Source organism: Lepisosteus oculatus, chromosome 4 (genome assembly GCF_040954835.1).
Source record: "Lepisosteus oculatus isolate fLepOcu1 chromosome 4, fLepOcu1.hap2, whole genome shotgun sequence".
NCBI lineage: Eukaryota > Metazoa > Chordata > Actinopteri > Semionotiformes > Lepisosteidae > Lepisosteus > Lepisosteus oculatus.
This window is the reverse complement of record NC_090699.1, coordinates 62,445,784-62,461,080: the sequence shown is the minus strand read 5'-3', so window position 1 is coordinate 62,461,080 and position 15,297 is coordinate 62,445,784. Positions and strand designations below refer to the sequence as shown.

General features: G+C 38.2%; 1 protein-coding gene across 1 annotated transcript; it reads left to right on the top strand.

The window, feature by feature from the left end:
- Positions 1-1,123: 1,123 nt before the first annotated feature.
- Positions 1,124-15,250, top strand: acad9 (acyl-CoA dehydrogenase family, member 9). The gene is made up of 18 exons (XM_006631115.3): positions 1,124-1,376; positions 2,058-2,151; positions 2,605-2,706; positions 4,772-4,878; positions 5,198-5,298; positions 5,601-5,679; positions 6,211-6,385; positions 6,532-6,605; positions 6,835-6,910; positions 7,573-7,643; positions 8,119-8,238; positions 8,857-8,985; positions 10,077-10,156; positions 11,185-11,311; positions 11,979-12,056; positions 12,869-12,997; positions 14,360-14,432; positions 14,936-15,250. The coding sequence occupies exons 1-18, from the start codon at positions 1,185-1,187 to the stop codon at positions 15,034-15,036; spliced, it is 1,908 nt and encodes a 635-aa protein (XP_006631178.2). The 5' UTR covers positions 1,124-1,184; the 3' UTR covers positions 15,037-15,250.
- The last annotated feature ends 47 nt before the right edge of the window (positions 15,251-15,297 follow it).

The following is a 15,297-nucleotide window of genomic DNA, read 5'->3' as shown; positions in this document are numbered from 1 at the left end:
AAAAATTCTTTATTTGAAAATGGCAATTGACTTTCTCTTGTATGCACTACCCTCTAGAAAATATCAGAAATTAATAACAGAGAACCACCATGTTAATGTTTTTGAATATTTTCCATTTCTCAGTTGCTACCCCAAGAATGATTACAGGGAAAGTCAACTTTAAAAACCTGAGAACACTGGCCTAAACATAAATTTCATATAATAAGCTTCTCCTCTGCCAATTGGATTATAGTGTAAAACGATATAATAAATCCACTTGTGATCTAAAAATCACAGTTAACAGGATTCCAAACAGGTGAATGAGGTTAGGTACAATGATATAAAATGATATAAACACCAGTGTGCAGCATGGAAAAGATGGCTGTTTTTCTTTTCCCACGGGATAATACAGCAAATGCTCAGGTCTGTACATCATCTGTACCTCCCCCCCTCTCTCACCATCTTTAATCTCACGAGGAATAAATTATTTCTACTTCGTCAGAGCATTTATGAAACAGAATTAATAATTTATCTTCATTGATATTTTTGAGAATCTTTTAGTAGGCTCTGGGCTAGACTAAAAATTAAACGTGAGCGTGCAAGATGTGTTATTGTAGCTTTTAGGAAGTCAAATGTATTGAACATATTCAGTGTCAGTACTTCGTGCAGTTTAGAGTGTGGAGATGTTGAGTCAGTCTTTATTAACTGAGCCTCAAAGACCAAGCAGAGGTTAATTCCACATGGAAAAGAAAATGAAAGATAAACGTGTTTCTACTGGGAATCTTTTCATAAACATGAAGACAGCTACACAGCCAAAATGTAATGTATCAAATATTACCCTTGGTTACAACAGAAGCAATCAACAGCGTCAAAAGAAAATTATTGGTATAAATTATCCCAGCTACCAGTTTCAGTGTTATGTTGTGTATCCTTAAAGGACAAACAAATCCATTCTTTGTAATTGTCTCACTGGTCTTCTAGATTAGTCAGCTGCAACTGAAGTGAGCTCCACATTGTATTGAAATTTTCAGTCCGTCTTTTTGAATTGCTTTAGATCGCAGTTGGTTAAAGCGCTCCATCTTGTGGTTGTGAATAGTATTGCATGGTATTTTTGTTCCACGTCTGCTTATGTCATCACACTGCGACAGAAAGGGGTGAAAGGTCTTTGGAGGGCTGAAGGAGAAAAGTGCTTTGAGTTGGCTGATATGACAATGAGCTTGAACGGGCTTTTTAGGTTTTCTAAATCAGTGAAATTATGGAGGAATCTGTTGACCCTCCGAGTTGGACTAATAGGAAATGAAGGTTACAGAGCTTGTTTGCAAACTCAACGGTATTTCAAGACTCATGGGAGGAGTCTGGCGTATGCTAAGGACCTGTTTCTTGGTCAAATCAACAAGGTAAGTAGTAATACAGATTCACTTACATACCTAGTCGGTGTTTGTAAGCCACGATTAAAAAAGTTCAGTGTTCTGATAAGCTGTATTCTGTTTTCATCAGAATATCTTTCGAATTGTACTTGTGTCTACTATACAAATTCTACCACATATATATTCTGCTTAGAAAATATTGGAATTAGAATAGATTGTGTTTTAGTAATGTATGACACCACCTTATTTTGGAGCAATAACGGATGTTAAATTAGATTGCAAGTTTTTTATATATATATTTAAATATGTCATGTATAGTTCAGGTGGGTAGTTGCGTCAGCATGCGTAGGCTGCAAAGGAACAATTAATAGGTTTATTCCATGCTGAAAAGAGAAGAGAGAAAACACAACGTTTCGGCCGTGCAGCTTTCTTTTACCATTTCTTTCTCTTCACAATATAATACAGCAAAGTAATATAGCAGGACGTTTTTCGCGATTGTTACATTAGCACAATAACGTATCTGATCATCATTTGTTTAGTGTAATATATCTAAGAGAATAATCAGTCTGGCGTACAGTACAAGTAGTGTATCTGACTTTACTGTCTTTAACAGTGTTATGATGTAGAATGGATTCTTGACAGTATACATTTCCATATATGTGGAATCCATTTGAGTGTCTGGTGTAATTAATGCATTGTCTTCTTTTGTAGAAAGAAGTTTTTCCCTATCCAGAAATCAGCAGGGAAGAACTAGAAGAAATTAATCAGCTTGTTGCACCAGTGGAACGTTTTTTCAACGAAGATGGTAGGCGGTGAGGACAAGTTTGGAAACAGAACAATTGCAAAATGGCTACATGAGTTCGATACCCCAAAGTTGAAACCTGGCGAGACCCTGGGAATAAAATAGCTTTCTTTAAGTATAGTGAGAATTCAAGGTAGTGTGCATGGTCTTGGCTCTATTAAGGCAAAAGCAAATATGATTTTTGAAACACCTCAGTTACAGTCAAATCTAAAGGCAGTTAGATCATAATTAACTCAATTAACTCTCATCCTGAGCCTTTAATTTACTTTAGATAAATCTCAACGTATGACTAATGTGAAACTACACTATAATTCTATTTGTAAAACGCAATGTATTTGAAGTTTAGTTCATGTCCTGTATTCTTGGTATACCAGACCATATTGGGCCATAAACAAATGCTATTTTTTAATTATCTGCATAATTATTTCTCTGAAACTTTCATGTTCCCTTTTCCAGTGGATTCCAAAAGGATTGACCATGAAGCTACAATCCCTCCAGAAACAATGACTGGATTAAAAGAACTAGGTCTCTTTGGAATCCAGATTCCTGAGGAATATGGTGAGGAGGTTAAGACAGATATAAGGAAATAACTGCCTGCTCATGCAATATTTTAAGCGTGTCGAGTTACAGATGTGCGCATCAAATAATTTAACAATGCAAATAATATGTAGTCACTGTGTCAGTGCCAATAGACATATTACCATACATCCATCATTGCCAACATTGTCTTCTCCCTCTCTGTGATTCTCGATCCACCACATTAGTCCCCTCTCAAGGAAGAGAGGTTTCTTCCTTCTCAGTTGTTTTTTAACGCCGTTCCATGTATATAAGATCGCGCTTTTGTATTTGCTCAGTTACCTTCTATTTCTTATTAAGAGTTCAGATGAAATTGATTTTTTTTTTTAATCGGAAGGCACTGAAATTTAAATTTAACATCACCCATTTGCAATATTCACATGAACTCAAAGATACTGGAGTATTCAACATGGCTTAACCCCTAATGCTCAGTTCTCAATCTTCACATCAAATACAACAACAACTGTGCCGCTCTTAACCAAGCATGTGGTCTTTTTTTCCTATTGCCGACTCTTCCTGCCAATCCGATTTGGCTGGAAAAACGCACCTCTTTAATCAAAACCTGCACTCCTTATACAGCAGCAGCAGCCAGTTTGGGGTTCTCTCAAATGTCACATTCTGGGACTGCCTATCTGCTGATGTTGAGACACAGGGATGAGTCAGGATTCAGCCCGTCATCTTAACTCCAGTTTCTCTTGCCTGTGGGAGGAGAGTACACTACAATAACAAGCAATGCCCGACTCCTGCAGGTCCCAACGCCTCCCATCGGCCTTGGTTGAGAAGGTCCACCCACCTCTCTCCTCCACAGTGCCTTCATCCTCATGAAGCCTGGCTGACATTCTGCCAAACAGCCACCTGTCCAGCCCCTGTGGCAGCCCTCGAGTACAGACCCAAGCTGTATCTTCTCAAACACCCCTAACCTGCTGAGTCTCCCAGGCCTTTGAGCCAGTATATCCATTACTTCTTACTAATTACTCTCATTTACCCTCTTCTGACAGCCTAGATTTTAGACACTGTCTCTGGAGCCCTTTTTCTTCTGCCTGTTCTTATAAGCCTCTTAATTAGCCCAGTGGACTAGCACGTTCTTCAACGATCCTGTCCTTCCAGTTTAATTACTCAATCAAGAACAGGACTGCCTCGTTCCATGGGTTTGTTTCCATTAACAGATGGCTTTTTCTCAAAGCCCCATCTCTCTTCACAGGCTTGCGCTTTTGATCTGAACCATTTCTATCCAAATTAAGTGTGGATTGTTGTGATCATGATATTTAACCAACTGATCTTTTGATTTCAAGCCCATCAGTGTGTTCAAATTTTGATTGGAACGGTTTGCCATAATTCATGAGAAAAGCGTCTCATCTGGGACTCAGTTTGCTCATGTTGTTGCACTTTAATCGTTGCCCCTCTGAATATGGCGTAAAAGTGTGAGTCATATGATGTCAATGCTCTGTCTCTGATACGTTTCAAAATATGTATTTCAAAGTTTCTGATGAGCATTGCTGAGGATCCTCTACCAGGCAGTGAGAATTATCCACTCAAGCACCTGAATGGCTCAGAGTTCTGCTATCCCTGGGTGAACAGATGTAAAAGTAACATAATACATCAGGCATGTCGCGTAATCACACACAATTTACCAACTTGCAGCTGTGAGAAAAACCTGAGAGGCAGATTTACGTAATTGGCTCATTGGCAAGTGATAAATGTGTCCGTTTTTTAAACTTGCAGTTTGTTAAATGTTCCAGAGCTGTAAGTTCTATTGGTGTAACACAACAAAAACTGTTGGATCAGCCCAATTTTTAAAGCCAGTATTTCAAAAACATTTTAACCTGTTTTCCGTTATTAAAATTAGGCATGTTATGTTAATGTTTTATTGTTTAAAAATGAATCTTCCCAGCTTATTTTAACAGTGGGTTAAGAACTTGTGAGCTTTTTCTAATTTTTAATTGTAACAGTGCACTGTTTTTCTACAAAGGAGATTTAATCAACCACAATTTTGATGCAGCAAACTTTGCTACTTTGCTATCAATATTAAAGAATTATCTGTTTGCAGGGGGCCTTGGACTGTCTAACACAATGTATGCACGCCTGGGTGAGATTATATCATTGGATGGTTCCATCGCAGTCACATTAGCAGCTCATCAAGCAATAGGACTGAAGGTAACTGTCACTGAATCTCAAGGACAGATGCAAATAACACAGCCGGAGCCATCCGAACACATGCTTTCCTGACATTACCTCTCCTTTCACAAAATGTGTGAGACATTCATTTGCTGTGCGGATGCCACCTCAGACAAGCAATCAGTCAGAACCGAGACATTTGCCATGAAGTATCATTATTACACCCGTCAAAAGAATTTCCTTGCCAGATGTGAGACTGTGAAGGGGCTCTGAACCCTTATTTAAAATACTCGAGGATGGTTTATGCGTTAACCAAGTTTCGTTTTGAGTGCAACTGCTGTATTTGTCCTCTGTTCAGGGAATCCTCATCGCGGGTAACGATGAACAGAAAGCCAAGTACTTGCCGAAGCTGGCATCAGGAGAGCATGTTGCGGCCTTTTGTCTAACAGAGCCGGGCAGGTAGGTCCCAGAACAGATACCCAGGGGTGCTTGGTGTAACAAGTGCTTCTCTGCCTCCGAGTGGTTTCTGCCACAGCAGAAGACCAGCTCTGCTGCAAGACAGGACTTATCAGAATTACAGGGGAAAACATCACCTTCTGTAAGAGGCACAGATCTGATGAGCTCTGTTACATTGGGACTCGCATAATAAGGAGGGGCTGAACACTAGAATGTGCTCTGTTTTCCTGAATTAGGTGTTGAATATAGATGTATATTTATGTGTTTGGTGTCCTGTTAGTAAGGACCTGTCTGTGTTTACTCAGCGGGAGTGATGCGGCATCCATCCAGACCAGAGGCACCTTGAGTGAGGACGGCAGACATTTTGTTCTCAATGGAACAAAGGTAATGTTTATTTTGGATAAGCCGAATATATTAAAAAAATAAAGCCCTGTGCTTTTTGCAGATGTGTAGTAGGCACCTCATTAGTGTGGTACCATCCCCTGTTTTCCTAATTAAAAGTTCTTAAAGCTTCTGAATGTCAGATTTACATGGCATTTACAAATATGATCTTGCAGAATGGGTCATAGCAGCATGATTAAGTACACAGATGTCAGTGATTTATTGCAAATGAAAAAATACTTTCTTGTGATTTAAAACTTTCTGAAAATTATTCCATAATGAAATAGCTAAAAATATATTTTTGCAATTGTGTTTACTGAATTTGAGCTGAAAAGTACTGAGAATAATTGGACAGTTGCAGCTTAACTAATAGTCAATATAAAGCTCATTGAAAAGTTTGTCGACTTTCAGGGAGCTTTTTCAATGCAAATGTTCTCACGAGAGAAACATCTGTTTTATTCCAGCGTTCTAGGACCTTATTTATTTTTACTGAGGTTATTTCTTTTTACCCACTTTGGACATGTCTTTTTTCAGTTCTGGATATCCAATGGAGGCATTGCTGATATTTTTACAGTTTTCGCACGAACAGAGGTAGTTGACAAAGATGGGCAAACGAAAGACAAAATCACAGCATTCATTGTGGAAAAAGCCTTCGGAGGAGTCAGTAGTGGGAAACCTGAGGATAAGTTGGGCATTCGAGGTTCTAACAGTAAGTTTATTCGCAGCTGTGTTTGCTATTTTTGTGCACTAGTATACTGTAGCTAGATTTGTAGAATAAAAAACTTTGCCGAAGCCTTCACTGGACTGTGATGCACTGTGAGTTGATTTAAGCGTTGGGTTTTGTTCAACTTCCAGCCTGCGAAGTTCTGTTTGAAAATACCAAGGTGCCAGTAGAAAATGTCATTGGAGAAGTCGGAGGTGGATTTAAGGTAATGCATTCATAATTTACCATCTTTGTGCACCAGATATTCCTCTGGACTGAATCAGCAGTGTGATTGATCTTCAGAACAAGCTCTGGGGGCTCTAGATTGTTTAGACAGTTTGGTTAAAGCTCTTTCCTCTGCTTCGAGATATACTGTACCTGCTCTCCTCATCTGTGAGCAGAGTGTCTGGTTCATTGGCTCTTTGTGTTTGACGTAAACCCTCTTCTTTTGTCAGGTTGCTATGAATATCTTAAATAGTGGGAGATTCAGCATGGGAAGTGCAAGTGCTGGGATGATAAAGAAGCTCATAGGTAGGAGGAATTTGATGTAGCCTGTTTCACAAGCATCAGAACAATGTGCAGGGAGATTCAGAGCTTCGTTTCTCATTTCAGTTAACACTCTTCTTCTTTTGCATTATGAATAAAATGGAATTACACGAAAAACTACGGAAGTCAGATTACTCTTTAGTTTGCATCTCTATTATAATCTGAAAATTAAGCATTCTGTTAACTTGTTATTAATTATGTAAACAGTTATAAAACTATTAAACTTAGTCCTAATGGTAGAAAGTGGTTCAGGCAGTTTTTGGATTTGGGTTTGGTTACTGACACAATTCACAGTTCAGGTAGGATATGATCAGATTTATGTCAGTATGTTTTAACATGTTCAATTCATAAAACATTTAGAAATGGCTCTAATCCAAAGCTTTACTATCATATGTTGGGTCCTATAAACCAGAGTTTGCTTGTATGGGTCTTGTCTGTGCCATTTAACAGTGACCAGGCAATGCCCACTGAACAGACTAGCTGTGTTTTTGCAGTCCTGTGACTTGAAGGCCTCCTGTGACCTTGCAGGGTTATTTTTAAGATCTCAATCAGTACTCCTTTTGGTTGCTTAGTAGTGCATTTTTATGGAGATGTATCAAAGGCAGCAAGAAAATATTGTCAATAGCTGACGATTTGTTGTCTTTCAGAACTAACCTCGGAGTATGCATGTACGCGAAAACAGTTCAACACGAGTATCAGTGAGTTTGGAATGATTCAGGTAAGATATGTCTAAAAACAGAACATCCATTTTTGTGTGTCTTTTCAGTGAATGCTAATGTTACCTATTTAAACATTAAGAGTAAAACATCAAAAGTGCCAAGAGATCACCCTTTAAGCAAAGACACTTAAGCCAAAGTCCAGCCGAATACCTTGTGTTGTAAGTATAATTGTTAGAGTAGTTCAAGTAGGGAGCTGCATCAGCATGCGTAGGCTGCGGAGGAACAGGTAAAGGTTTATTCCATGCTGAAAAGAAAAGAGACACTCCATTTTGGCTGTGGAGCTTTCTTCAGGTGTATGAAAAGGCTCCGCAGCTGAAACTTTGTGTCTGCTTTCTTTTTTGCATGGAGTCAAACCTTTTGCCTGTATAATTGTTAGTGTAATTAAAGGATCAAACTATATCAGAGCTTCATGTGTATAGCTGCTTCCCTGTCCTAAGCAGATGATATATGATGTCTTATTCCGTGCATTAACAGGAGAAGTTTGCACTGATGGCTCAGAAAGCGTACGTGATGGAGAGTATGGCTTACCTGACGGCAGGAATGATGGATCGGCCAGGAATACCCGATTGTTCAGTGGAGGCTGCAATGGTGAAGGTGAGGTTGGCGTTTTAGGTTGACATCAGAGATGATACAATGTTTCTCCTCTGCTGTCTATGAGGAATAGGAACACGATTCAGCCATTTAAAGGAAAGAAATCGTAATAAAATGCCACTTACTGTACATTCTTGCCACCTATAAGATAATAACCGTGGTGATTTGAGTTGAATGGAAAAGGTTTGTCACAATGCATTATTTAATTGAAATCTGTGTTCTGAATCAGGTGCAATATTCTACTCCTGTATTGTTTCCTTAGTTGTCAGTTGCTCTGGCATTTTAATGTATATTAGGTCATACTTATGTTGTAATTTATCATTTTATTCCTTTTCTCTTGAGACGTTTCTAATTATATTACAAATTATTTTTTGCTGTTGTCACAGGGAACAAATATGTACCCGTCCCTGTGATACTTTACATGTACTAAAAACGGACGTTTAAAAGTTGTGTTTGATGTGCAAGAAGGTCTGTTTTCTAATTTAAGTTTTCCTTTCAGGGGGAAAAAGAGGATTGCTTCTGTTAAATGAGGAGATATACATGTACAGTATTTTCGTTATTGCGGTGTAGACACTGTTCAGTCGTTTATGTTTTAGTGCTTTGTGCTCATCATGTTTTCAGGTTTTCAGCTCTGAGGGTGGGTGGCAGTGTGTCAGTGAAGCTCTGCAAGTCCTAGGAGGTCTGGGCTACACCAAGAATTTCCCTTATGAGCGCTACCTCAGGGACTGCCGCATCCTGCTCATTTTTGAGGTATGACTTACAGTATTGGAGCTTGGCCTGGTCAGAGCTCACAAGCCAGGGAAGACTAGACTGGTCAGGACTGGAAGAAGAGAGCTCCAAGGAATTTTCAGGTGGCTGTTGTACGTGCTGTTCAGCTCAGGGCCAGTAGGTGGCACTCTTCTCCCCCGAGCCAGAATTTCCAACCCAGTGTCCCGGGGAACACTATGCTGTAGTAGATGCCTTCCTTCAGATGAGACATCAAAAAATCCCATAACGCTGTTCGTAAGAGTGCATGGGGGTTTTAACTTCAATGTCCTAGATAAATTTTATATTGGATTTGTTCAGTCTGGACTTCTTAATCTCTCCTCTTAATTCCACTGTTGAAATAACATCCAACGTCTCCACTAGATCTGCTGTTCAATGAGACTAGATGTGCTGCAGCTTTTCAGCGGTAGATGAAATGGTCCCCTCATAAGCACATAGGAGAACCTTAGGAGGAATAGTTGTGTAAAATATAATTTATTATTGTTAGAAATTATCATTGAGTTATTTTGTGAGCTTTTTTATAGCTCATTAGGAGATGAAAACTCCTCAAAGATATACATTTTATTTATAAATCACATTTCCTGCCAGTCTGGGTTTAGGTTTATTCTCAGTAAAGGAGCAGTAGAAGCTCCTTTAGCTGAAATTTGCCATACTGAAATTCTTACAGTGGATTCTGTTGAAATTCCTGCAGGGATATTTGGGAAGTACACTCTCCCCAGTCATGAGCTAATGGATATAATATCAGTCCTTGAAAGCAGGATTGTAAAACAAATTAGTATTTCATCTTAAGGAACCGCATTAGGTATGATGTGGGGAGCCGTTGAATGAATTCTCTTGAAACTAATTCGGTTATAATTGTGGTTTATATTATGGAAAACAGTTTGCATTTGGATATCACACCTTTGTAATTAAAATGTTTACAGATTTATAACTAAACTCTTGACATCAGATTTAAATCAACCTGAAAATCATATGATGTTGCATTTAAGAGGTTGAACTTTTAAATGTGCTCTAATTGCTTTTAATGGTGGCTAAAAATCATTAAGATAACAGTGTTTAAATTTGTCAATCAACAGGGAACCAATGAAATTCTGAGAATGTATATTGCTCTTACTGGAATGCAATATGCAGGTAAAATCCTGACTGGAAAAATAAAGTAAGTATTCGTCCTGTGTAAATTATTCCTAAAAAGTATTAACAGTAAAAAATAAAAAAATATATCTTTGCTGAGTCTTTTCTGTTATTCAGAATGTTTTGTGTAATGCTTTAAGCACTCACTGTGACCCTGGGAACAACATGATAAAGTTCTTGTTTTTCCATGCTCAAGTTAAACCAATTGATTTCTTTTTTATTTGTAAGTAAAAAAAAAGAATGTTAGGGCTTTAGAAAGATATAGATCCACTGATGGTGCTTACCAGGATTCTGGTATCAGTATGCTGTAATAAAAGTAGTAATATATGGCAGTTTACGACTTAAAGCAACAGGATTGGGAATGTTTTTAAGTAAAGGTTTATGGCAAAATCATTTTACCAGATTGAGAACATATGAAGGCATTTAAAAAGAATAAGTAAAAAACAGATTTGTGCATATTTGTGATGAGGAATGTTGCTTAGATCTTATCAAATATTTTCTACCATATCCCAATAAGGCAATAAGAGTACAGCAATGAAAATATTGTACATTGGGAAAATTCACTGAAAGACTAAAATATTTACAAAAGCACATACTGAAAACAAGTACAATACATGGATAACACTGCAGAGATAAATTACTGTATAGGGTTGGCAGTATTTGAACACCAGTTAAAACGTCTGTCCATTTTCGGTAAGCTGCTTATCTCCTGGTCAGAGTCACAGCAAGCTGGTGCCTGTCAAAGAGGCATAAGACTTGAAAGCACATGACTGCTCTCCTGCTGGATAGCACTGCAGTCCATTGACTGCCCAGGACTGCAGAGAAAGGGACAATAGAACAGCCAGACTAGTCATGCAAGTCTCTGGGAGGTGAGAATTCTGGAAATGTGAGGCAGCAGAGCTAACCATCGTGTCATTGTGCTGCCTAGAGTCAAATCAATAAATCATTTAGGAAAGATTGGTGTGCATTATTACGTTTCCTTCAATGAAGTGGGGAGATACTCCAAAAGTGTTTTGCTCTTCTCGTCTTTTGATTCTCTTTTTGTCCACTAAGGGAGATGAAGAAAGGTAATATTGGAGTTGTGCTGGAAATGTTTGGAAAGAAGCTGCGTGATTCAGTCAGCAAGAAGGTTGATTTAGGGCTGACGGGCAACGACGGTGTAGTGCACCCCAGCTTGACGGTAAGCAGCGATCCACCTCTGACCCTTCAATTAACCGCCTTGGTATAACAGCCTCTGCTGAGACTACAAACCAGGGGAAATTGAAAGCTGAGGTCTTGCTTCTGGCTCCGTCTACTCTCATTTCATCATTGTAGTAAGTTTTCATGGTTGGCAGATGACATAGGGACCTCAGGAAAAAAAATGTTGAGAACTGCTAATAAACATTGTGTTGAGATGAATTGTTTATAAAATAATTTCAAATCTTCTAGTCTTTTACAGCACACTGAAAATGAAATGCCTATTAAAATATTGTATTGCATTAAAATGTAATGTTTTACAAAGTCATTTATTGTACATTGTGTTCAGTCTCCTGTTATCAGTGGTCATTTGTGATGTAACTCTTTATGGCCTGTTTTTTTGTGTAAAACAAAAGTGTTCATAAACTGCAGGCTGCTGTTCACCTTAATATCATTCCTTCCTCCTCTTTGAAGCTCAGAATCAGACTTTTTCTACTGACGGGACTTTCAAGTCCCAACGGGCAATAAAGTTACTGTGCAGGCACCAACTCAACCAGTTCATTGTGTGGAAGATGTATGGAAAACTAATCGGGGCACCTTTTTGCTGGAACAGATAGGACATTACTTTTCATACAGGCCACAAAGCCTTATGGCTTTTTTTTTCTTTGTAGGACAGCGCAAAGAAGCTTGAAGAAAATGTGTATTTCTTTGGAAGTACTGTTGAAAGCTTACTTTACAGATATGGAAAGGTAATTCCTTATTTCCATTACATATTTTGAGCTTTTTAGATCTTGTAACATTTGGTCTCAGTACTATCTTGTGCTTTGTTTATTGCTACAACTTACCCATTTCAGTCCCTTTATGACATGGTTATTCACTAATGTATCAAATAATTATAATTATAATGTATAATATAGAACTGGAAATAACAAGCTAGATATGTCAGCAATTGAATAAGATTGAATAAAATAATTTTTTATGAACTGAATAAAAACTAATTTATCTTAGTGCTAATTAGGAGTAATTTTGGTTAATTTTTTCTGCTTTTACAAACTTAATCATATGAATTGTATAATACCTCAGATAAGTTGGGTTGGATTCCCTGTTTACAAAATGTCATACAAAAGCTGTAAAAGTTTACAGATTGTGGTTCTCCAGGTTACAGGTGATCGATCATCTGTTTGACAGCTTGCCCTTGTAAATATCTCTTCACATCAGTACAAATAACCTTCTTCAGATTTTGATTTTGAGTGGTTAACCTCTTTCCATGTGTAAATTCTTTAGTCTTTCATCAACTGTGAGCATGTCTTCAGGAATGCAACTATAGCACAAAACAACCCCCTTTGTCAGTACACAATAAGTATCTTGTACCGTAGGAATATTAGTAATTGTATTTTACAGAACCTCTCGCCTAATTTACCAGGATGCGGATGATTTACAAAAAATCGTATATGGCAAAAAGTTTAATATTTAAAAAAAAAAACTCTTATAAATATATGTGATTTCCAGCTTGGATACTCTTAGGAGCAGTGATCATGTTCGCACTCTCTTTCTCTCCCAGACGATTGTTGATGAACAGCTGGTTCTAAAGAGAGTGGCCGATATCATGATTAACCTTTATGCTATGACAGCTGTTCTGTCCAGAGCAAGCCGTTCCATCAGCATTGGGCTCCGTAACCACGACCTCGAGGTACAGTATGGCTCTCGACAATAAAGGATCGTTGTTATCGACAAGCTGTGGCTGGGATCCCCAAGGCAGTAACGCACAAACAGCTCAGCGGCGCTGGGGGGTATGGTAAGCCTTAGTTAGCCGGGCAGCTCTCGGCTACTGTCGGAATCACAGTTTTCCGCCATTTCAGAAGGAGTGAGGGACGCCCCTCTCCTCCGGCCATCGCGGAATATTTTGTACATCTTGCCCGTCCGCTAAACGGGAATGCAGTAGTCAGAGAAGCCGCTCTGCGGTACCTCGTTTTCCCTGCATGGTAGGAGTACAGGGCGTGGTCATGAGAGCCAAGAGGTGAAGACACAATTGGCGATTTCAGTTTGGGTGGATGTATAATTCAAAATAAATTTAATTATTTAAAAAATAAAAAAAATTCCCCCAGAAATGATGGAATCACAGATCGAATTGAATATAAGCAATACAGGCTTTAAGCTTGTTCTTTGCATTTAGATTTTGGAAGGTCCAAACAGCAGCTGGTATGACCTCCCCTTGTGTTTGCTTCTGTAACAATTTTAGTTTGACACGTAACACTGAACACAATGCAGACTAGCGTTGTGGTTGAACATGTTATTTCCTTGCAGTGAAACATTTGTGTGCGGCTCCCATTCATGTTTTATCCCTGTAATTAATGACGAATGGAACTGTTTCTACACCATTAACAGTGAGAAATTGGGTTCCTGGCGTTGGGAGCTGGTGATATGGATCTCAAGTTTGCAGCAAGCAGATGGAATTTGAATGACTTTGATTATTATCTAGTTTCCTTTGTGGAAATTGTTTAATTCATTAAAAATAGCATGACAGCAGGAAACGGTAATGGTAAACTGAGAAATGTAATTACGCTTGATTCAGAGAAACTTTTGATTTAGCTCAGCCAGCTGCAACATGATGTTATCTGTTAAACAATACTTTGCCTTTTGACTATTAGGTGCACATTGGACATGTTACAAATAAACATTTTTTATAAGGTATTACAAGACCTTATAAAACGCATAGCTTTTACCTATTATACACAATCATCAGTCGCCTGCCACCTGCAATTTTCTTCTCACATATGGGTTGTTTTTCCTACCCTTTTGAATTGTTTGCATGTAGCCTGCTGGATGTTGATTTAAGGTTAATATTGGTAACAGATGTTTGTTTCCTCTTAGCTTGCAATTTTTAAAATATAAATTGTAAGAAAAGTGAAACCCAGTCAAGAAAAGTATCTGAAAGTGGTGTTCTTCTGGCTGCAAAGTTATGTATGACTGTTAAGAAGAAACGATTTGATTTGAAGATTTCGGCATAGTATTTGTGCAGAAATATAATATTTTCTTCTTCTGTGAATCCTAGGTGCTACTTGCAAACACATTTTGCTGTGAAGCTTATTTCCAAAACAACTACTGGATGACTCAGCTAGAAAAACGTAAGTAGAACAGATGGAAGAAGCTTTTTCTTTAAGTTTATTTCAATAAATCATATTTGTCTCCGCATTTTAGTTCACATTACTACCACATAATCACTTAGGTTTTCTTGGGTTATGATAAGTTACGTATATATTCTTTTTAAAAAAACATCTCAGCATGCAACGGGCACACACACAGATACACAGACACAGACACACACCAATTGTGCCAGAATCCAGTTAACCTACCAGTATGTTTTTGGACTATGGGAGGACACCAGAGCTCGAAGTGGAAACCCTCATGAACATGAGGAGAACATACAACTCCACACAGATAGCAGAGGTCCTGAATGGAATACAGGGTTCCAGCACTGTGCCACCATTTAAAGAATGTCGGAAATTCCTGAAGATACTACGTGTATATAATGTTTTTTACACTCTTTGATTTTTAAGTTACACCTTGAAGAAAAGTAAAAGACTTAAGTAAATTCATAGAACTATAACTGAGGTGTCCTTTGTTTCAGATTCCCCGGAAAACAACGATGACAGCATAAAGAAGATTGCTAAGCAAGTGCTGGACAATAGGGCATATAGTTGTTCACATCCACTTGACAGAACTTTCTGAAGTTCTCCTGTGTGCTAAAGGCTAATTGTGAGCCCAGTTTTGGTTACAGCTATTCTAAATGAGTCATTTGAGAATTATTTTGAGCTGTTTTCTAACCACAGTTAACTTCAGTTTGTCAGAAAACGGTTTTGCGTTGTAATTAAAATTGTAAATATTTTTTAATTAACCGTGGCTATAAATGATCTCTCCCGAATAAAACACAGTTAAACAGTTACTGGATTTACTACTGAGCCACAGCTGGTACAAAATAATGAATTTATC

What these genes read in the sequence shown, in the direction of transcription:
- acad9 (XM_006631115.3), top strand. Translation starts at nt 1,185, where the DNA reads ATGACAATGAGCTTGAACGGGCTTTTTAGGTTTTCTAAATCAGTGAAA. An exon ending in TTCTTGGTCAAATCAACAAG is followed by an intron (nt 1,377 to 2,057) that starts GTAAGTAGTAAT and finishes CTTCTTTTGTAG; the next exon opens with AAAGAAGTTTTTCCCTATCC. An exon ending in GTGAGTTTGGAATGATTCAG is followed by an intron (nt 7,644 to 8,118) that starts GTAAGATATGTC and finishes GTGCATTAACAG; the next exon opens with GAGAAGTTTGCACTGATGGC.